The 22956-nt window shown below is 47.1% G+C and overlaps 1 protein-coding gene across 1 annotated transcript in view; it reads right to left on the bottom strand.

Moving 5' to 3' along the window:
* Nucleotides 1-11855: 11855 nt before the first annotated feature.
* UBAC1 (UBA domain containing 1) overlaps nt 11856-22956 on the bottom strand; it is a gene marked incomplete at its 5' end in the record, with an annotated part of 19487 nt that continues 8386 nt past the window's right edge. Inside the window, 8 exons of the mRNA XM_009892341.1 lie at nt 11856-12590; nt 15143-15281; nt 16157-16243; nt 17356-17587; nt 19018-19126; nt 19820-19922; nt 21000-21107; nt 22385-22458. Of these exons, the coding sequence (XP_009890643.1) occupies nt 12475-12590; nt 15143-15281; nt 16157-16243; nt 17356-17587; nt 19018-19126; nt 19820-19922; nt 21000-21107; nt 22385-22458 (968 nt within the window). The remainder of the gene's footprint in view (nt 12591-15142; nt 15282-16156; nt 16244-17355; nt 17588-19017; nt 19127-19819; nt 19923-20999; nt 21108-22384; nt 22459-22956) is intronic.

Raw genomic sequence — 22956 nt, 5'->3', positions numbered from 1 at the left:
CAGCCCAGCCACCAGCAGCAAACTCCGGCTGATGGACCTCAGAGCAGGTTCCTGCGGTGGGCAGGAGCAGGCAGGGGATGGGCAGGGACCAGCCCGGTCCCCACGCTCCCAGCAGGGATGCCGATGCCCCGGGTGCACATCCCATCCCTCCCTGCTGCAGGGCTGGGCACAGAGGGGCTCCCTGCACGCCCCGGGGTGCCCCAAGCAGGGTATCGCCCGTGATGACTTCCAAAGGCTTTGGCGCACACCAGGGTTGGCAGAGGCAGCTGCGGTTCGGCGCGGGCAGGACGCGGCCCTGTGCCACGACGGGTCCGAGTGAGGAGAAAGGCCGAGACCCTCCGAGCAGCACCCGGTGCCGAAACACAAGGTGGCTCCAGAGGGTCCCATCCTGCTGAGACGGGGTGACCCTGCTGTCCCAGTCAAAGCGGGCACTGTGCCGGTGACGTGGGCCATCAGGCGCGGATGCTACCCACACCTGGGGGGCTGTACGGCCCCGGTCCCCCACATGCGGTGCCGTACCACCCTGGGCTCCCTGTGTGCTGAGGCTGATGCCTGCCCGGCCCCGCTCTGCCCCGGGCTCCCCTCACTCCCCGGGGTTCAGAGCTGGCGGAGAGCAGCCCGTACCCCCCCGGCTGGCCCTGGGAACGGGGGTGACGAGACCCTGGGGGCTGCCAGCAGCACACGGAGAAGGGGATGCTGCAAAGGACACCCATATCCCTCAGGCAGGGGCATTGCGTGCTGCTGCCTGTCCTGCTGGGCAGGACACACGGACGCTATGAGACCCCCTGCAGAAGCCCCCCGGGTAGGCAAATCCCTGACAGCACTGACTTACCGGTGGCGGCCGCCGGCATCGTCGCAGCCTCAGGGGTCGCGGGGGGCTCTGGGCAGCACCCCGTGGCATGGGAGCCCACGGCACGTCCCAGGGGCTCAGCGCCGGGGGGTTCGGTCCCCTCCGCTCCCTGGGAAGGGCCGGGGGGAGCAGGGCAGCGCTGCGCTCCCCAGCATCACTGGCGTCGCCACGGCAACGGCTGAATGACTCACATTCATTTATGAGTGACATCAGAGATGTGGAGGAGGGGGCCGGGGGCTGAGGGCGATGCCGGGAGCAGGTATTCCCGATTCGGTTTTGCTGGTTGAAGCCGGAAGGTTTTGTGCAGGGAAAATGCCCGGAGGCAGCCCCGCAGCCCACCCCGGGCTGCGCTTCCACATGGTCCCGGCGTTATTGTGCCAAAGACCCGCGGAGTCGGGAGGGGAGGAGATGCCGGAGCCCCTCCACGTGTTGGCTCCAAAAGCTGCTGGGTGCCAGGGCAGAGCAGGAGAGAGCCCCCGAGCAGTCGCGGCCCCGCTCCCCCGTGCTGCCCTCGCCACTCTGCTCAAAACACAACCTGAATAAGGAAAGTGGTTTAGAAATCACTCGCCTCGACTGGCGTGGCCTTCGTGCCGGGCACACGAACAGGGGGAGGTTGCCTTCAGGGGGTCATTGGGCTCCTTGTCTTTGGTGATGCTGCACCCGCGTGCCATCCCCAGGGAACCCTGCGCGCACCCGGCAGGCTGTGGCGGCTCCCCAGCACCGGTGGGGCGGCACGGTCACGCCGTGGGGGCTGAACTGGGGCCTCCCTTGGAAATAAGAAGAGAGAGAAGCATTAGCCCAGCACACGCACAGGGGGGTTAGACACCACCGCAGGCAAATGCTCCACATGCAGATGTTTTTCAGAGCACTTTGGTAGCCCCTTCGCTCGTAGCCACGCTGTGCAGGGCTCCTTCCGCACCATCAGATGGTTCTCAGCCAGAAGAGCTGATGCTCCCTCCCCTCTTGCTCACGGGCTCCGTTAGATCAAACCCGATGAGACAAAATGAAATATTTTAGTAGGATGAGAGTCCCGCTCGAGGCTCTGTACTGAGCAAGAGCCACGCCAGGTCAGACAGCGATGCAGCAGCTACACCATCTCCAAGAAATAAACTTTTCTCAGCCCTCCGTGGGAGCAGCTCTGGGGGCATCACTCAATCCCTCCCCCCGAGACACCTTCTGCGGACTCCTGGGCATCCCTCCTTCCATGAGCCTGGGATCAAGGAACCCAACACTTGAGGCTTTTATTTTTAGCAGAGCAAGCTATAAATACAGCCCACGGTAACCCACGGAAATCTGAGCGACTGCTCAGCCCGGGAAGTGACGGCACCGGGGAAGCCCGCGGTGGCCAGAGCCGCCCGGCCAGTGCCGCAGCGCCGGGTCTCCAGCGGGGAAAGGCACCGTCCTGCTTCAAAACAACCGGGCTGGATGAAAACACAGGGCACTTCAAATTGCTTACAGGCTCGGCTGTGCTGAGCACAATGCTCAAGCAAAGAGGGGAAGGAGGGACTGGCAGGGGGAGTGGGCTGCTGCCGCCTCCTGCCTGCACTGGGGGAAGCAGGGAGAGGAGGGATGGGGAAGGATCGCTCGGGGCCCAGAGCGCAGATTTCATGGAGGACTGCACATTTTTTCTGTCCTCAGTCAGCATTCGCGTGTGGGAGCAGGGGGAAGAGCGCACCCGTCTGCGAGGAAGCCGTGCGGACGAGGGTGAACACGGAGAGCACCCCGTGATTCATCGCACGCAGCCTGGCAACCAGCTCCTGTGGAGGGGAAAACACAGATGGAAGAGGGCTGCTGCCATGCTGAGCCAACAGCACAGAAATAGTCGGCTGGTGTCCTTTTAAGGATGATTTAGAAAGGTCCAAACTATTTTGCTTTTCTTGCACTCTTCAGGGAGGAGCCGTGGGGGTCCAGCAGCCCGCACTGCCTGGCTCACCCCAGCTGGGGCTGTGCTGCTGCCCGGCTGTGGGCACCACGTGGGAACAGAGCAAAAATCCCAGCATCCCAGACTGGTGGGGGCTGGAAGGGCCCTCTGGAGCTCCCCCAGTGCCACCCCCCGCCAGAGCAGGGGCACCTCCAGCAGTGGCACAGGACGGCGTCCAGGCGGGGTTGGGATGGCTCCAGAGGGGGAGACTCCCCCACCTCTCTGGGCAGCCTGTGCCACTGCTCTGCCGCCCTCACAGCAGAGAAGGCCCTCCTCAGGTGGAGATGGAACTGCCGATGGTCACCTTTGTGCCCGTTCCCTCTTGTCCTGTCACTGGGCACCACTGAACAAAGGCTGTTCCCATCCCCCCGGTACCTCCCTTTAAGTAGTGATACGCATTGATAAGATCCCCCTCAGTCTCCTTTTCTCCCGACTGAACAGCCCCACGTCCCTCAGCCTTTCCTCATCAGAAAGATGCTCCGACCCCCTCATCACTTTGTAGCCCTTTGCTGGACCCTCTCCAGCAGTTCCCTGTCCTTCTTGACCCGGGGAGCCCCGAACTGGACACAGCACTCCAGCTGTGGCCTCCCCAGGGCAGAGCAGAGGGGAAGGATGACCTCCCTTGATCTGCTGCCCATACTCTTCTTGATGCAAGAAGAGTGAAATCAAAAGAAGAAATCAAAGAATCAAGAGAAGAAATCAAATTCCAAGTGCCAAGAAATCCAGAGAGATGCCCCAACCCCCCCCCAGCCCTCACGCCATGGGAAGGGGTCGAGGCGGGGGCATGGCTGGAGGCAGCGGGTTCAGGGCAGCACTGGGGCTGAGCTGCTCCGAGGGCTGCCCCGCACGGCAGCGCCGAGGAGCCGGATAATTCAACCACGCTCTGGGTATGTAGGTGCTGCTGTGGGTACAAGACTCCTGGGCACAGATTCCCTACGGAGCAGCTCTTCCTCAGAGGACAAACAGAGGTTCACTTCACCATAAGTGTGGTTTATGCCCAAGCTACGGCTCACAAAAGCCAAGTAACCGCGTCATGCATAAGTGCTCCAAATCTCCCATGAATAATTCGTTTTCCATGGTGCACCCGCAGCCACTCGCACCTGCACAGCGCGGCACCGCGACGTTCAGGCGGCTCTCACCGAGAATTAAACACAAAGCTTCCGCAGCCGTCACTTGTGCCGCGCACGCAGAGCCCTGGCGTGGAACCAGCTCGACCAGCTCCCCGCACGCAGCTTCCCCGGAGCGGGAGAACTCGTTAGGTAACTGCTGATGACATCCTTAACGAAACCCGTTTGAGAGCTGCAACTCTTCCCTGTGAGGGCCGTGGGGAAGCGGTGGTCCCACGTCCTGGGGGCAGGAGCCCAAGACCAGAGGTTTGCATCCTACCAGCTGCTGCATTAAGCACCCGCAGCCACGCACCAGGCAGAGGGGGGGCAGCGGCCGTGGTGCGGGAGTGCAGCACCCGGAGCCACGGTGGCCCCCCAGGACCCCCCGGGCACTCACAGGCTCTGAACTCAGACCTTTCATTCGGGCACCAGCTCCTCGGACAACCATCCCATTTACACCCTTGGGTGTGAGAGCGTTGGTCACCTCTCCAGGTTTATTTTGGTCCGGCGTGGTCCGGTCCAGCACATCTCAAGTTACTGATGTCCCTCCCCCAGCTCCACCACTGACCGGATTCCTGGTGACACTGGATACACGGGGCTCGGGCACCGCCGTCCCTCCTCGGGTCACGCATTGGCAGTCGTACCAACGCTGTTCGCACACGTACGCTACAGACCTGCCCACTTTCAAGCCATTTTCCAGGACCAAACCACCAGAGCGATGGCCCAGCTCACAACTGCAAGTCCTGCCTTTGGAGCAGAGGCTTTGAATAGTGAGAGAAAAGAATTTGCTCCGGTAATTCTGCCCCAAACCCACTTCCCCCATAGCAAAGCATCCCCAGCACCTTCCGGAGCCGCCGCTACCTTTGGCCAATCCCGCTCTTGGAGTCAAAACGCCATTTAAAAAAAAAATAATAAAAAAGCAAGATCAAGCAGAGAGCAAACAGTTGGATTGTCACAGTGGGGGCTGCAGCCTTGATCCGAGCGCACGGGGCTGCCCGGGTGTAGGAGCTCCCGGGGACAGCATCCACCGTTTCCCTCTGTTCCCACTGGAACCTGCTCCAGGCAGACACGGGAGAGGAGCCGGCCGGGGAATTGTACAACACTGTACTCCTTTTTATGGGTTAGTGTGACTGGTGACCTCCGATCCACGGAAGAAGAGCGAGCGCGTGGAAGGAGAAAGCCCCACCGCGGCACCGCTCGCTGGGAGAGGCCGCAGTAAACCGCCCGTCACGGGAATGACTCTCTTGCCACACCATTTGTGTTGCGAGCCACGTCTCACCTCGCCAACACCAAGTTGGATTTTCACAGCCGAGTGGGACCTGTACTTACCTTCCCCCCGTCCCTTTGCTGGGGGCGGCTCCCGCGCCGAAGCAGCAGCGGCGTCTCTTCTCACCGCTGCTGGCGAACGCCAGCAACACGTCTCCGCGCCGAACGTGCGTTTCTCATCTCCAGAGCCGACACACACTACGCCAATTACAGCCCATCTTGTCACTCAGATAGCAGCACTTTTTAAGGTGTGGATTTCTGCCTCGACCTGCTGTACCAGTTCAGGTTCACAAGCACCATTATCTAATGATACACCATAAACTGCTTTAAGGGCTTTTTTTTTGTTTGTTTTAATAAGTTTGGTTTTGTTTTAATAATAATAAAAGTGGAGTGCTGATCTTTGAACTGTCCTGCAGCCTACTGCTCATCTGTGCATTAAAGGAAATCTGAGTTAGGGCCCAGCGAGAGAACACCTGCATTTAACCCCACCGCTTTGAAAAACCTGCACTGAACAAGCAGCATTTAGACGTCTCATACGCTACTCCTCCATCTTTCACGGGATGCAATGAAAATTACTCCGACCTCCTCACCGGTTGCCGTAAGGTGTGCTAAACAAACGAACAGGCTGCCGGCAGGTGCTCTCCCTCGCCCTGAACATTGTGTGAAAATGCTCATGACCCCACCTCTTCTCCAGGGAAATAACCTCCCGCATTTACACTCTCCATCAGCCGCCTCCGAGGTTATCCCACGCCCGCGGGCAAAGCCTGGAGGCGCTTCCCGGCTCCTCTCCAAACAGCAGCAGCATTGGCACTGCCCCAGCTGGGGGGGGGGGGGGGGGGGGGGCATTTTGGTTTCACCCTGTCCCACAGTGCCAGCTGCACTTTGCTCGAGCTCTTTTCCTTCGCGAGGGTTCCCCTGATGCAGAAGAAAAGGCTTCCGATTTATCCGTCAACAACCATCAAGGTAAATCCCTCTTAAATGGCATCAGTTCGTCACACGGGAGCACCAAATCTTGTTTCACGTGGCCCTTCCAATGCATCTTACCAACTGGACTATTCCTGGAAAATAGAGAAATACCTTCCAGGTGCAAAATCAGCTACTGCCTCAGGATTTTCTGCACAAATTTTGTTACGGGTTTCTCGACCAGCTATCGAAATGGCTGATTTGCTGAGAAACAATTCCAGCTGTCTGCAGATGCGAGGAACATTGAACCATGGGGATTCATAAACCTTTGCCGCTCCCGAAAATGATGTTTCAGAACACCTTGTAATAAATCAAAAACCCCTTTATTTTTAAGATATTTTATAAATTTACAACACACATAACATCAGTGTCTTCAGTGTGTGTGTGAGAGCAGGTTTAAAGACTCAGCGCTCATTCTGGTCTCCCTCGTGGGTACGACTTCTCCGCAGGCTGAAGGTACGCAATCGTTTCAGTCTGACCGGGGCTGGCTTTGCTAAAAACCTCTATAACTTCCAGGAATATTGCAGTAGACAACAGTGACTGCTTAAAAGGATTAAAAAACCCCCAAATTAGTAGCATTTCTTGCTTTTTACCTAGAGGGCTACTGTAGAGGAGCAAAGCCTGCCGGTATTCCCGCTCAGGGAGAGCGCAGCGACCCACGGGAGCACGTCCAGAATGAACCCTGAATTCCACAGGCTCAGCGACGGCCGCCCCAGTTAAGCTTCATAAAAGTAACGTTACATCTTAGAAACAGCTGTGCATGCCACACATCAGTGTCAGTGCCATATAAAAATTATCATATGCTGTACCTCATTATTTTATACACAGGTGAAATGAAAAATGTTAAGTCAGTACCTCGCAATATAGTTTTACTGGTGCTGCCTTGTGGTAAGTGCTGGATAACAAATCACATTCTTGTACAGTTCATTAAACTATGATAAAAATATGCAAATTAAAAATCTCTCCAGGCCTCTGTTACCTGCTGCAACAAAGACATTTTGTTTTGTGGGGCTTAAGTTTAAAACGTGATCCAATTTCTTCCCTCTCCCCAGAGCACGATATAAAACTATACCCAAATTCAGTAAGAATTTAATGCATTTACATTTATTGAAGTTCACATGCTGCAAACAGGATCTGCATTAAGGATCTTCAAGTCTAGGGGGCAAGAGGTCCTTAAAAACACCCCCCTTCGTTATACCTAGATGTCAGGATGCAGGTGAGAACCACCACCATGACAGCACATTCACGTAGACGTAAGACACACCGCTGCTGTTTCCTCCGCGGGAAGGTGGGGACTGTCACCCCGGCCGAGCTCACCGACCGTCCCCCCCACGACAACCGCCAGCACAAATCCGTCCGAGGAATAATCGGCCCAGAGAGGAGGACACAGTCAGTGGTTTGCTTATGCCTCAAAGCACGAGGACTTATGATCAGATGGAAATACCCAGCTGCAAGCACCGCCGTTCCGCTAGTTAATAAAAATGCTATTTATTAAAAGTAGAAAAATGGGGTATTTACTTTGGATGAAACACTCCCTATCCTGTGCATGCTACTTCTGTAAAATTGCCACTGCAGTAGAGATCACCGGTAACCTCTGTGTCTCCTCCACGGGCAGTATTTGCTGACAGTGTCACTGTACATTCGTTTGGTGCAATGCTTATTTAAACAACTTTCAAAATATATTAGAAGATCCTCAGCCCATGAACCACAATGCCTAAAGAAAAAAATCGTAACAGTCCCAACTAAAAAGGATTTCAATACCCACTTAAGTGTTTCTTGGATATGAAGATCAATCTCCAAAAGACAAGTTTGGTTCCAGGAGAGTGAGGAAAGCAATGGGGGTCAAGGTTGTGGGACACGTCTGTGAGCAGCCAAAAAGAAGCAATTAGCCGGAGGTTTCCGTGCTTTCGCAGGAGCGAACCTTGCGCCGCCCCAGGAGAGCGCTGATGACTGCTTTAGAAACCGTGCAAGCTAATTTTCCAGCTGCACGGAGAACAGAAGCGTCCTTGAAATGGTTCAAGGATCAGGGAACTGTGAAGTAGCCGGGCAGTCTTGTGTGACCATTGCCACAGTGATGCAGCGATCGTAAGGGAAGACTCACGTCAACGCTCGCAGGGGGGAACGACTGGCAGATTCTTTGGGCTGGACCAGAGACTAACTAGAGGTTTGTTAGGAGCTACGCTAGCTCAGGCTCACAGGGCAAGACAATTAAGGTCCGAGCTGTAAAGTGGCCACTGGCATTTTTTCCCCAAATATATCCCTTTAAATGCATCCCCCTATAAAGAGAGTATAAATATGAAGCCCTGAGAACAAACTTCCATATAGTACATTTCTATTAAAAATAGCAGTGGTTTGATGACAAAATTATAAGTTATATATATTTAAATAAATAGCTAGCTAGCTTTCAAGATTCATGTAATATCAAAAGGTAGAAGATTGTCCGTATCAACTGATGGGGCAAAGAGCCAGAGCTGTAAGAAACCGACATCGTATTAGCCACCTCCCGCCCCATTTCCTTACTGTGGGATTTCACAGCCTTCCAAATATTCCCATCACCCCGTTATGACACACTTAAATACGACATGTCTTTGCTAGTTATAACTTGAACACCAGAGAGGCACGCACGGGACCTGAACCTGTAAATCCTTACTCCTGTGAGTAATTCTTCCTCACAAAACCTTTTTTTTTAAAAAAAAAAAAAAACAAACAATTTTTTTTTTCTATTCCCATGCACTTGGGGACCTCTCCCTGGCTCACAGACCAGCTCCACCAGTCCTCTACCCTTCCGCAATGGAACAGGACAGTTTATCACCAGGCAAAGCTCTCACCACACGCACTCCTCGTGCCTGGAGACCCATCTGCGCATTCTAACTCAACAGCAGTGATCTTTCAGGTTTTTTGCAGGTTTTACAAAAATCAGGCCAACCAATGCCTTCGCAAGCACAGCGGACTTCACACCGCCCTCCGTTTACTGTGCTGGAGCAGCAGTACCCCCAGGCGTGGTGGGGACACACAGCTCCCCAGTCTGCCACTAATTCATACCCTAACACCACCACTGACATCTTGATCAACTCCTCAAGCGTTCGTTTAACCCCAAGGGTACATCTTCCTCGTTTTAAGTCAACTCCTATGCCACGCTGCAAACAACATACCTCCCAAGTTCTGGCCTCTTTCAAAGTTCTGGCCTCTTTCAAAGTTCTGGCCTCTTTCAAAGTTCTGGCCTCTTTCAAAGTTCTGGCCTCTTTCAAAGTTCTGGCCTCTTTCAGCTATTTGCCACTGGAAACGAAGTTTTTGACAGATAAGCCGGGCTATATTTAAGCCATCCTTAAAGCCATACCAAGCAAGAAAACTGTTTGGCAGATGAGGAAGAACACACTCCCCAACACTTCAGCTGTTTAAGCGTTGAGCTCTGGAATAACAAAATCCAGAAATAACCACGTATTTTCAAGGCTTCAAGCATTTTCAAGATGCAGTATTCCTTTATCCCTAAGGTCTCTAACTGCTCAGTAGGTTATGCTGTTGAACCTGAGCATTCTCACCTTCTTCTATTACATAAGGATGATTTGTTTTACTGGTGCTTTTTTTCCTTACTTTATAAAAGGTTCAGCGGCACTGATTGCGTTTTGGCATACCAGGGAGGCAGCTCTGCTAACTTTTATCACCATGATCAAACTGACACTGACGAACACGCACAGTTCACGAGCAGGTCCTGGCAGCATCACGCTCCGATCCCATCCCTGTGGGGCTGATGCAGAGATACACAAGCGGCAGAACCTTTACCCTTAGAAGCGAACCACTCTGCTCCTCCGCAGCAGGTCAGACACCACGCATCAGGAATGTGCCCAGCTTCAACCCCCTCAAAGTCGGGGAGCCGGTTCAAGTTCATCATCCGCATTGTCCTGGCAACAGACAGTCCTGGGGCAGCTCCTCCCGTACCAGTACAGACAAGAGGGGCTGCTCGCTCTTGCCATACGGCTTGTCCCCTAGGTTCTGCCAGCAAACCAGATGCCAAACTTTTAGACTTTGAAGTTGACAGATGATGCTTGCCTGGTCTGTCTGGAAGCTCTGCAGCCACTCCAGAGTCTGACAACTTATTACTGAAATCAAAGGCAGCATTTCAACAAGCCTTCACATTCTTCAAAGGCCAAGACTGCCACCAAAGTATCTGTTCGATAAGTCTGAACCTGTACTTATTCATTCAGAAGCAAGAAAACCCCCCACCAAACCACAGGGTAGTTTTTCCCCAGCTTTGTCTTCTATAAACACTCATTTGAAGGAATATTTACAAGAATCCTGATTGGTAGAGAAGGTCTTGTGCCTCTAACTTTAAAAGCTTCAAGTAATAGTGTCTTCTGGAAGCATTACAGGCAAAAAAACTTCAGGGAGTAAGGAAAAAAAAAGGACAAAATAATCAAAACCTTTCATAGCACTACAACATTCAGTCACAACCGCTCATGAGTAGTTGTGCTGAACCCACCGGGTTGCAGGATCAGGTTCTGGGCTTTTACAGTTAGAGGGCAAGGTTACAATTTAATGTCATGCGGTCGATCTGTTCTTAGCGAGAGTCCAGGAAAACGGTTTTACTGTCCAATTTGAACAGAAGCAGCATCTCTATAAAGCTTGGAATTTTTAAGTGTGGAAGTAAATATTTCAGCAGTCATGGACTGGAAAGCTTAACATGAACTCACAATTAAAAAAAAAATCCTGGGATAGTCAGTTGAGATAAAATCTCATGCTGTTTTGATTTCCCCACCCTTCATATTAATTATGTGAAATTGGCAACTTCAGTGCCTTGACTGCATAACAGCATAGATTAGATGCCAAGTTCAGGCCAAAACTTGTTGCAGGGTTTTGGGTTGCATCTTGTTACATTTTTGTTTAAAAAAAAAAACCCAACTGCACAAAAAAACCCCAAAACAACCCACACTCAAACAGGTGACTTGTAGAGCTCCTCAGGATCTCTGACAGGAGACCTCTGTGCTATTTAAGGACAGGGTCTCCACCTGGTTCCTCTGCATTTTGGAGACGCAGGTCTTGCCTAGCCTACCTGCTGTCCAAAACAAGGGCTGTGAAACGCAAGACGTGGCAGGGATTATGACAGATGTCAATCATGTTTCACTGATTTGAAAACAAACCCCATTTTTGGTCAGACTGTTAAAAAAACCAAAACCAACAATACCTGCAAAGCCCAACCTTAAAAACTTGCTGGAAGTTTACCAGTGAGTTCTGTTCTTAAAAGCTCGTAACTCCTGTCTGAAATCTCAAGTCAGTCTTCGGACAAAATAGGAAAAACACAGCCCAACAGTCTTGGTATTTCCAAGGTAAAAATAAGTGTCAAGAAAAACCACTTCTATCTCAAAGAAGATAATAATTTCAAGCGTGCTTTTAAATACGTGAAACAAGATAAAAACCTAAGCAGCCCTGCTCCTTTACAGCTCACCAATGAAAAACCCATGCAAATTAATTGCTTTTTTGTAAACAGTTTGAAACAAAGTCAAAAACCACAAGTCTCCCTTTCCAAAACCGTGCACATAAAAATGAAAAAAACCCACTACATGAATACATCCCTCCTTGCGTTAGGATATGGCAGAGCATGAACTTATGAACTGCAGCCTACTTGAGAATCCAAGTCTTGGTGTAGCGCATTCTGCTGTGAAAGAGATACTGCATCTTTAATGTAGCTGACAGAGACTCTCCTACAAGTATAGCCACCGTGGGACTGGAACAACACTAAGGCAGAAAATAAATAGGAAAAAGTAATGCTATTTATTAAAAGAATTCCATCTCTGAATTATCCTGTTTAAATTATAATGCAAGATAAACAAGTCTGGATAGAAATGTGCTTGCTCTCCCAATATTTGGACTTTTAAAAAACATTTCCTAAGAATCAATTTAAAAAAAGCATTTTATAGTTTGATATAGCCATAAGTTAATACTGTATGGAGATGATTAATGTCTTACGCTAGTGGTCAGTGACCTTTTGTAAACACTAGCCAGATGCTAGCAAAACTGGCTAGAAACTATTGTCACAGGCCTTTTTAACGAGCAATATCATATTTCTTTCCAACGATCAGATCCGTAATTGTTTTCACAAAACCTTTTCCTATTTTTTTTATATACTTTATTTTAAACCTAATACCTGAAAACATAAACAAGTCTTCAAACCTCTTCCACTAACACTAAATCCACAAGGCAATTAACTTCAGTTGGCCATAACTACATAAGCTCTCGTGCGGGAGACCCATTCAGACAGATCTCCCCCTCCCCTTCCATCCGTCCCCCTCCCCAGACAATCCATGCACCCTCCTGTTGAGGAGAAGGCGAAGCGAGGGACAGTAGGAAGCGGCACAGTGGACTGGCATTCCCCTCTACGTGCGATTCAGCGTCTGGAAGATTCGAGAGATCTGTAGCATGACAGGCCCAGTTTCCGGATCATTCATCCACTGAGTGCTGTTCAAGGGGTTTTCAAGCATATCCTCGAAGGCTGCCAAGAGATGGAAATTGTGACACTCAGTCCTTTAGTCAGCAACGGCTTCATGTTTGGGATGCTTCAACAACCGGACAGTTAGAAATAGCTGCAACTCAAAGGCAGCGGGCAAGCATCACCCAAAAATCGCAGGAATAATACATTTACCATTTGTACTCCTAAGTCTCCACAGCCTGGAGACAGGCTGTTATGCTTTCCCCATTCCTCAGCATTAAATTCACTGCAGGCAGAGGCTGATTAAATACTCAGCCTGGATTACAGTCCATCTTACAAAACCTCAAGGACATGGGTCTGAAGAGCTAAAGCCGTCGCAAACGTCTACATGCAGTAGCAGGGAACATGCTATGCGATCCATCCATTTATGAATGCCCATCGTAGAACCAGGCCATTTGCTGCCAATACTCCTGTGGGAAGACTCTTCTGCAACTCCACTCCTCTGATCAAAGATTTTCCACATCCCAGCCTAGATTTCTTAACGGCTGGTTCTTGCACCATTATCTTTTTCCTCCCTGCTACTCAACCAAGACAGTTCACAGAAAGCACCGTCACCCCCCTGCCCTTTGCTTTCCTGTGCTGCACTTTGGTCGTCCTATAGCTACTCGCTCATAACACCTCGGAAAAGAAAATGAAGCCAGCCAAACAAGCAGCAGGTATGCCAAAGGCTACCCAGGAATAAGCAGCAGAGCCAGCAAAATCTTAGCCCCTTGAGCCCACAAATCTGAGAGCTCTCCCTTTTCAGGAGGCCCCTGGAGCCAGAAGGGAAGCCGCATCTTCCCTCGGAACAGCAACTTCTTTCTTCCTGGTGTTCGGAGAGTAGAGGGTGTCAGGGAGGCAGCCGGTTCCACCTGCCTAGACCCAGGCAGAAGGGGAAAGGCCATCTGTGCAGAACAGCTCCCTCCATTTGCGAACAGTGACAGCAATCCAAGTATTTAAGAGCAGTTTTTTTCTTTCTATACACAGCTGTCTTTATCATAAACTTTGTTGTTTCGTTTTGTTTGGTTTTTTTAAATGTGCTCATTTTCACTCTTCTACTTACGTTGAAGGAACCAGACAGCTACTGCAAGAACTAAGCTGCAAATTTGGCAGAAGAACGGTCCAGGCAATAATTTAAGTCTTCTGACAGACACTGAGCTGGACTACTGGACATTTGGAGCAGTCATTATGGAACAGGACAAAAAAAGCAGTTGCACATCTGACCTATTCAGAAGTCACCAAAATGTCAGTGTTGTAAGAGTCTGGCAGACTGGCACCAAGGTCAGTGTCTTAATTTTCCCCAGGAGCGTTAGTGTACAAAGCTCCAACTGACATTAGTGGGAGCTGTAAGCACCCAGCACCTCTGAAAGGCTCACCATTAATACCTCGCTCAAGGTCATGCTGCATGCCTACAGAAAAGCCCAGAATAAAGTAGAGGGCTCACTTATCACCGCTTTAACTATATTCTTTTACACAGATTCAAAAGCTTAAAACTAAAGATTTATCAACATTCTGTAAGTATCTAATTAAATGCAAACATTCATTATTAAAATCTGTGACATAAGCAATTTGCAGATGTATCATCAGGAATATATTCTCTGATGTTCATCCAAGCTTTACAAGCACATATAATGGCATTTCATTTTCTATTTATATTCAGAGCTGCAGTGTGGAACCCTTGTTGGAAATGGAGACCATTTGTTCAGAAATCAGGGTGGGAAGGTTCTGCTCTTGAATTATTTAAAGGCTTGCAAACTCTCCTAATTACATTTAAAGTAGTATTTTTAAAAGCTCTCTTGAAAGCGCCGCACATACACCCTTTATTTAAAAGCGAGTCTTCAAATAAATTTTGAAGCCAAAGACTAAATGCAAAACTTTTTATATACATCACAGAGCCAATGTCATTCTTCTGTACCATCCTCCAGTGTCAGAGAGACCAATTCATCAGAGATTTGGGTCTCACTGTCAGGTTCATCAGCTGGGTACCTGCTGTGCTCACAGCTTTTCTGACCACGAACACACAGACTTTACCACGGAGCTGAAACTCAAGCAGAACGAAGTGTATTTTCACAGATGTTATCTCAACTTTGACAGGGAAGGCCTTAGCTCAGACTTCGTGTTTGGTTATTTTTCCACAAGTTATCTTCCGTCTCAACGATCAGGCTTCAGCACACAATAAGCTGTACAGCAGGAGACAGCCTTGTTTTTTCTGTGAAATAATCAGTGTTCTAGACAGACATTCCTGATTTTTCCCCTCGTGGCCAAAGGGAGCACACAAAAGGTCTCCTAAATCCACAAAAGCATTGCAGCCAGCAACTATTAAAGTTCTGAGTTCAGCAAGTGTAATCCAGTAGCCTGGGGAATTAGCATCATTTCTGGGACAGCCCCAAGTTCTGTTCTGGGTTTAGCTGAGTTGCAGTATGAAGCAAACAAACAATACAGTTGCTGAAAGTGAGGAAAAGGGTACAGAGCTGCACCTATCTCACAAAGTGTGCTGTCATCATCCAGTTTCTGTTTTTATTTCCTAGCAACTACAGAGGCAGTGTATATATATCAGGAACCCAAGTAGGACTTACCTAGTAGAGTTTTAGGGTTGGTTAGCCCTAACTGTACCACTGGGTTTTCTAAGATGGCTTGGAAGAGAGGGCTATTGGTGTCAATGCCCTTATCTAAGTCCTCTGGAGAAGGCTTTCTGTCTCCCAGCAGCCATTCACACTGAAAGAAATCACCAGGCACAACAGATTTCATGACTGATTCCATTAGAATGAAAGTGTCTCAAAAGTTTTGACAATGGGGCACATTAAAAATATTTTTCCTCGCACAGTTAAAGACTGAGATTTCTTTTCACACTGGATTACCAGTAATTTGTGTGTTGCTCCCACACCTTTATTTCAACAGGAACAGCAGCAGTGCTGGGAAGATGTGCGTTATCTTACTTATGCACTGCCTCAAAGAGAGCCCCATCAACTTGGTTACAATGCAGCAGCCTGAACTACCATCGAGCCCGATATCCTCTCTCTAACAGTAGCCAGCACTGGATGCTTAAGAAGAGAAGATTCCTTGGCTCTCAGCTGTGTCCACATAATTTTCCTTAACATATCATCCATTAGCAGGGGACTAATAATCTTTGAAAACCTTCCTATTTTTTCATTCCATAAACTGTGGAATGCATTGCTGCAGAATGGTAATTTACACACTGCATGGCTTGAATCTCTTGCTTGATCACTTATTCCTCTCCTTTAATCAGTTATTAATTACTGGGAATACCTTTTCCTTTCTCATGATTGCATAATCTCTTTTGCAGACTCTGGTGAGGGAGTTTCTCAAAAGCTTTTTGAACATCCACATATGCTATCCCAGCCAGATCAGCCTCAACCTCCCGCATGCTGAGTTCCTCTTAAGAAGTCTAAAACCTTTGTATTCTAGTTGTGTATATAATTTGAAAGAGGCACCGAATATATAGTGCTCATTTCATCTCCAGTAACAGTTGGGCTTTATGACAGATCAAAACATCAACCATTTCAACAATGAAAAGATTCAGTTGAACAGACTATTATAGCAATAAGGAACAGAAATGACATTGTACTCACAGCCGCATTTTGCTGGTTGTTGTTTACTCTGAGTGCATCTACCACTTCTTTTTCATCAAATCCCATCTCCATCAGGGCAATGACAGCCTATATCAGATTTGCAGAGTTTAATAAATGTAACGTTTAAAACAGAAATGAGAACAATCGTATCCTTTCACCTTCTGTGGAGGAGCTTTTTGTGGGATAAAAAAATCCAATTGTTTCCATTTGTAGACCACTAAGTAGTCTCGTCTACAAAGTTTTCAAACACCCTATGTCAAAAGCGTCAGTGTTATGGAAGAAGAATAAATCTTAAGTGTGACGGCAGTTCCTACCCTCAGCCCTGAAAGCTGAGTGCAGGGCAAAAAGCAAGTGTACCTGGGCTAGAATGGAGAAAAGCAGGACAAACACCTTATTTTAGAACTGCTCTCATGTCATAAAGCTTTTGTTCACATCTCACTGACAGATCAAGCTCACATGCATTTGTAGTTCTATTCACTCAATTTAATTTCACTTCCTGGATTTATTGTGTTGCTAGTGAGTATCGTGTATTTAGACAAGCATACCTAGATACTGTTATGAGAATGTTTAATCATTTACAAATTGTACCCAGGTCAAATACACTTGCAGCTCTTAACCAAAATCTCAAGAAACAGCTAGTTGTAAAAACAAAGTGCTAGATTCTAAAGAGCACCTCCTGGTGAGTTTACAGTGTGATAACAACACGTTTTCATTTCAGCTAATACTGTGTTCTGAAAGAAAGGTAAACATCTGCATTTGCTGCAAGACTTAAATCTTCTGGGGATAATTTCCCTTCTCCCCTAAATACAATAATGCTTTTCTGTCCTATTCTACAGCAAAAGGACCTACTCCTGTCCTGCAACTCTTCCTTCCTAGACAGCAGTCATAAAAAGCAATGTCAGGAGTCTGGCAGCTCGTTTCAGTCCCATCAGTTAATTTTCAGGTGCAGAAGTAACAGTGTCAGTAATTTAGATACTGCAATCTGAGACAGCCATGCATTAATTAGGTAATATCCCTTTCAGCAACCTGAATTTAAACAGTCCCTAAAGACTTCCACTAAAATACTGTCAAGCCAGCATAATATACATCTACCCAGATGGCCCATTTCATTTATTAACTAAACATTTATTTGGATTCCACGGTGCCCACACAGTCCTTTCCAATCCTAACAGTTATATAGTGAGATAAACAGCACGTACTCGTGGGTCTGGACGAAATTCTCTTTTCCTCCGGATCTTCTTGAATATTTCTGTCAGCTCATCCTTGGCCTCTTCCCCACCCGCTTCTGAACTAGGACCCGCAGTCGCTTCAGCGGAGGACGCACCGGCTTCAGCTGCGGCTTCTGATGGAGTCTGACCTGGAAGCGGAGCATCCACTGTCGGGTCATCTGCGTGTTCTATCAACCACTCCATGGCCTGCGTCACCGACATACTGAAAAGCAAATCAACAAACAGGGCTGAGAAACGCTCCAGATGTACAGTAGTGTGCCACGTACATTTGCTTTTGCATTTATTACCGTGGTATACTGACTTGCAAGTTAATTAGTATCTGAAAAGTCATAAATAAAAGTTTTGGTGCAAATCTCAGAGCACCTTAATTCTCTGTGTGCTCAGTTCTCTGAAGCCAGGAAGACAGAGGAATGAAGTCCAACTTGGACAGCTGCAACCCAGATTTTATAAGGCATTTCTGAGGGAGTCACCTAATTCTCCACGTCATCTGCTTTATTTCACAACAGACAGACACTGACTAATTGCAATTGTTGACAAAACTGCAAACAAAGCATGTTCCAAATTTACATGGAACCACATCTCAGATGAAAGCTGCTTTGTTGCTTCTTAAGGAGATCTCTCTCAGACATCCAACCAGTGATCAAGGAACGGCATTAAGAACAACAACAAAAAAAAAGGGTGAAAAACATTACATGTGCACAATAGGCCTTGAGCAAGAGCAAAATTCAACACAGGCAATTGCACTTGGACACGTACCACTGTTCTTTTTCCACTTCGACTTTAGAAATCTGTGATGCCTCAAAGGAGAGACCAGCCCAAGGGAACAGAACATCATGGTCGTAACACGGTCACGTGCTATCCAGTGCCAAGTGCTCAAGCTAAGGGATCCTGAGAGTGCCCCAACACCTCTCTTCCCAATGAATACAGAGGAAGCAAAGATAGGGCAACTGAACATGTAATTTAATTTGATACACGGGAATTATTACACGTGCACAGAAAGGAAAGCCTTTGCCTATTGGGCTTTTCAGTTACAATATCAAAGACGGAGGACATTGGGGAGAAAGTCCTTCTGAGCCACAAGGGAGAGATACAGGAGAAGAGTGACTGGAATAGGTTGTGGATTCTCTATCATTAAAATTTTTGAGAATGGCCTAACAAACCCCTCTCAGGAGCGAGCCAGTACAGCTGATTCTTCTTAGGGCAGGAGGTAATGTAGTTCTCATTTTCCTACAGTTGCTATCTGGACTTCACAATATTCTTGGAACGTTTTTAACGGATCAGCACAAAGTATTTTTTGACAGCTGAAAGACCAATGTGGATGGGCTCGGCTTGCTTTTTTCTCTGTAAAACCTGAATTCTAAAAGCGGAAGAAAATGTGAGTTTAATACCAGGAAGCAGTGCCAGCCTTGTGAACCGCAGACCAGCTATTCTTTCCAGAGCAAGTACAGCACTGTTTCCCCATCCCTGTGCCATCTGCACCTGCGCGCTGCCTGAGGCAGCACTGTTCTTTGAGTTAATGCTTTTTCCAACCTAGTTTTAGGTGACCCACATAAGGAGACTTTAGAAAAAAAAATGCAAATTTTTTTTTAACCATATCAAGTAATTTACAGGCAGCGTGCTGGGTACACTTACTGATTTAATCGAAGTGCTTTGACAGCTCTGCTTTCAGGAAACCCCATTTCTGTAAGCTGTCGCAGAGCTATCTCATCCACTCTGTCTTCCTCATCCTCATCCAGCATGGCTACACATACACAAACAAAACAATGTTCAGATTGACTTCAAGCTAAAATAAACCCCTTTCTCAATGGAATGGCATGTGTTAAGTTCAAACCCCATTCTTCTCTTCCATCCCTTCTTTTGTTTCTGCACTGAGTTTGCTACCTCATCATTTAATTTGCTGCACTCAGCTTGGTCCGGCTCAGATCGATTCCTCCAGGACAAAGACTTTGCCCAGATGTGTTCAAGATCTCAATTAAAAGCCAGCTAACTCTCACATGACCATGGTACTTCCACATAAGTAAATATGCAGGAGATTCACTTAAGATCTATTTATCATTTACCTAGAAAGTAAGTTGGATCTAGTTGTAGCAAATCTCAAGGGAAAGCATTTCTCAAACTGAATCAACAGCTACACTTTCTCCTTGTGCATTTTTAACTTTATCATCCCTAAAGAGCAACTTGAAGTTTTCCAATTTTTTCCAATACTAACGATTTTATTTTTAAATTGAATTTCTCATCTGTCCCAAAGGGACCTTATAAATTCAGAAGTTTTATACAATCTATATCCACAAGGTGAAATCTTTGCCACAAAGTTTGCAGTAGCTTTGCTATCACATCAAGGTCTGGACTTCACTCTGTGAGCCCACTCTTCTGCTATGGAAGCAAACACGTTCCCATGACTGAACTGGTAACTATGAAGATATACAGTTCATACCATTCGCCTTCTTAAAGAGTTCAACAGCATCTGGGTTCAGTGCTAGCAATTTCTGTGCAACTTCTATGAGAGACACTAAGATCTTCCGGAGCTCTGTCTGGAACTGCAAGAAAGGAAACTGTCAAAACATTTAGACAGGAAGTTACCAGACATCATTAAACCTTAATATATCTATTGTTAGTATCTCAGCAGTAGTCTGGCCCCCTGTACAAATGGTTGCTTTATTAGGGCTTTATTTTCATTGTTTAGTCTTTCAAGGAGCACTGGGCCTTTCCTGTGAAGTGCTACACACAAGTAAAAGCTACCGGGCAGAAATGTCCTTTTATTTCTACCACAGCTTGCCACCCAGGACCACCACAAGATGTGCAGTGTTCAAGAAAACTCATTGCTTCACAGAAACACTTTGACTCCCACCTTGCACAAGTGTTGTAAGAGGACAGTCACAGTAAATCCGTACCAGCGCTACTCGCTTCTGTGAACCAATGATCCTGATCTACCATTTGCTTTCTAGTAATCTAAATTAGAACAACACAGATCAAAGCTGTTTTCTAAACTGAGGCATCACAAATTCCTTTCAGTTGGACATTTGTTTTTTAAAATGCCATGCTCAGTAGGTCATATTGGCCATTAAACAGCTTAAATGCCAACTGTCCCCTTTAGGTTACTAGGGCACTCTGACAGGACACAGTACGTAGGCAGATTTGCTGCTTCATACCCCTACTAGTACGGAAGGGTAAAAGTAGTCCCCACACTGCTGAAGACACAGTTCGAAGCATTGCAGACTACTGGCATTCAATTACTGAAGTCAAAATTTATGCCTAATTTCTCCTCTCAAAACCATGGAAGAGAAGAAAACCACTGCAAACACCTGAACTATTTAAGACTGAGAAATAAAAATCCCTAACTTCACATTTGCCAGGTCTTGAATATGCTTACTGAGGCTTTTCCATGGACAAATAAAATATTTGAAATCATAATCTAGAACAGTGTTTTATTATCACTAAATAGTATGACCCATGTCTAAATCTTAAGCTGTCTACTTTAATATATATTACAGACATCTAAATTTCTCTTACCGAGAAAAGAGAATCACATTCCCATGTAAAAGAAAAGGTCACACAAGACAAAAGCCTATTTGAATGTTAACATGTGAGTTAAAGAAGTCAAGTCTAATACTTACATCCCTCATGTTGTGATGGGCCACAGTGCGATCCACATTGCGAGAGGGCAGATTTGCAGTCGCTTTGAGAATAGCATCCTTATCAGGAGCTTTCTGCTCTTGTTTCCTCTGAAGGATAGGAAACATGATCAGGTTTCATAAGCCATTACCCACAGAACAGAGAACACAGCATAGCGGAGAGCAGTTTCATATTCTTCACCAAGACATCAAGCAGTGCTCTGTAACTTGCAACTAAGAGAAACAGCAGTCTAGCAATACAACGGATTAAGAGCACCAGTATCATTTTGCAAAGATAGAGCAAAACCGGAGCTGTAGGGTTGCCCTACTTTCAGTCCTTATACCTATTTCTGTTATCTAAACACACAGGGAAATTCCAGCATAAAGAGGGAAAGTGATGAATCAAACAGAGAGAACCGAGAGGCCTCAGTGCCCAGGGCCGTATTCTGCTCCACATGGCTCGCTCTCTTCAAACCCACGGTTTGTCGAGAGATGTACCAATACTGTGCACAGACTAACACTTAACTGCTTCACAGTGGAAGTGCTTCGCTGCTTGCAAGTATCATGCAGAGATATACAGTGCCTTGGATTTTCAGTACATGCTTATAGTCCAGGACAAAACATAGCAGGGTACAAACTATAAATATTTCCCAGTCTTATAACTTATGCTCTTACAGTGACATTCTGCACAGCACGACCATACTGAAGAGAGAGACATACACCAATACCTACAGGAAGGGATAGAGACATACACCAATACCTACAGGAAGCAAGAAGAAACAAAGCTGTGCGAGGACAAAGTAGAGAGACCTAGAAATTCACAACGTCAAGCACAAGCATCCCTCAAAGTGTTTATGCAATAACATCAACTGCAGTACCACTCGTGCATAAGCATCATCATGGGCATCACTGACTCTCGGTAACGATTACATTCCGATAAAATAAATAAAAAAAATAATAGTAGGGGGGAAAAACACTTCTGCTTTAGAGACCCAGTTAGAGGGTGACAAGCCACACACAGATAAAGACAGAAGACAGCCTGACAGCAAATCAACATATTTCTATTGGGTTTTCAAATAGAGACAGAGCAAGGCACCTGCTAAACTACGCTTATACAGTTATTAGATATTTATTCAAAGATCAAATCTATACAACTTCCATAGAGTGTATCTTCATGTCTTATTCTAAGGCAAATGTTCTCACAACCAAAGTTAAAAATGGAAAATCAGCTTCCTCAAAGTCTGGAGGAAATATGAAGTAATTTTTGCAGAATTTAACTGGCAGCATTTGCCTCTACAAACAAAAGAGTATACCACAGTAATCCTTCTGCAGCTTGTTAATAAAGCAGTTAAACAAAAAGGTTAAGTCAAGAAGTCTTTCAAACTCACTTTCTCCTCTGCTGACACTTCTGCCATTTTAGGGAGCGGAGGTGGCGCACGCTTCTTTATTAAAAGCAAGACGTCTAGAAAGAGAATGATACTGAAATACATTAGAAAGTAATGTGAAAACAGTTCCTTCAAGATACCTCACAAATTCAATTTTTCCTGCAGATCCATTTTGTATTAATGCCACTGTACCATCAGATCTTTTTCACACTTAAAAGCCTGTATGGCTTTACACACTCCCCTTCAGTATTTGCAATTCCTTAGCGCACAGTGAATTCAAAACATGATCCGTTATTACCTATGCTTTGAGCGTTACTGGTTTCTTCTCCTCACACAACATCATTAAAGAAAGGGTATTACAGGCTCCAGTTGTCTTGTACATTATTAGTACATCAATGGGCTCACCATAATGAGAAAGCATCAGCACTTTCAGTGCTTCCACTAAGAAGGAAGCAGCAGAGACAGGCCATGGATGGGTTTTGGTCTAAGCTGAGGCCTTGCTTCAACTGCAGCAGGGCAAGTGCCAAGCCTCAACAAGAGCTTCCAGTATCAGGGTGAAGCTCACCTTTGTGTGC

The sequence above is a fragment of the Charadrius vociferus genome, unplaced genomic scaffold (assembly GCF_000708025.1).
Source record: "Charadrius vociferus isolate BGI_N301 unplaced genomic scaffold, ASM70802v2 scaffold549, whole genome shotgun sequence".
Lineage (NCBI taxonomy): Eukaryota > Metazoa > Chordata > Aves > Charadriiformes > Charadriidae > Charadrius > Charadrius vociferus.
This window is presented reverse-complemented; position numbering and strand designations above follow the sequence as displayed.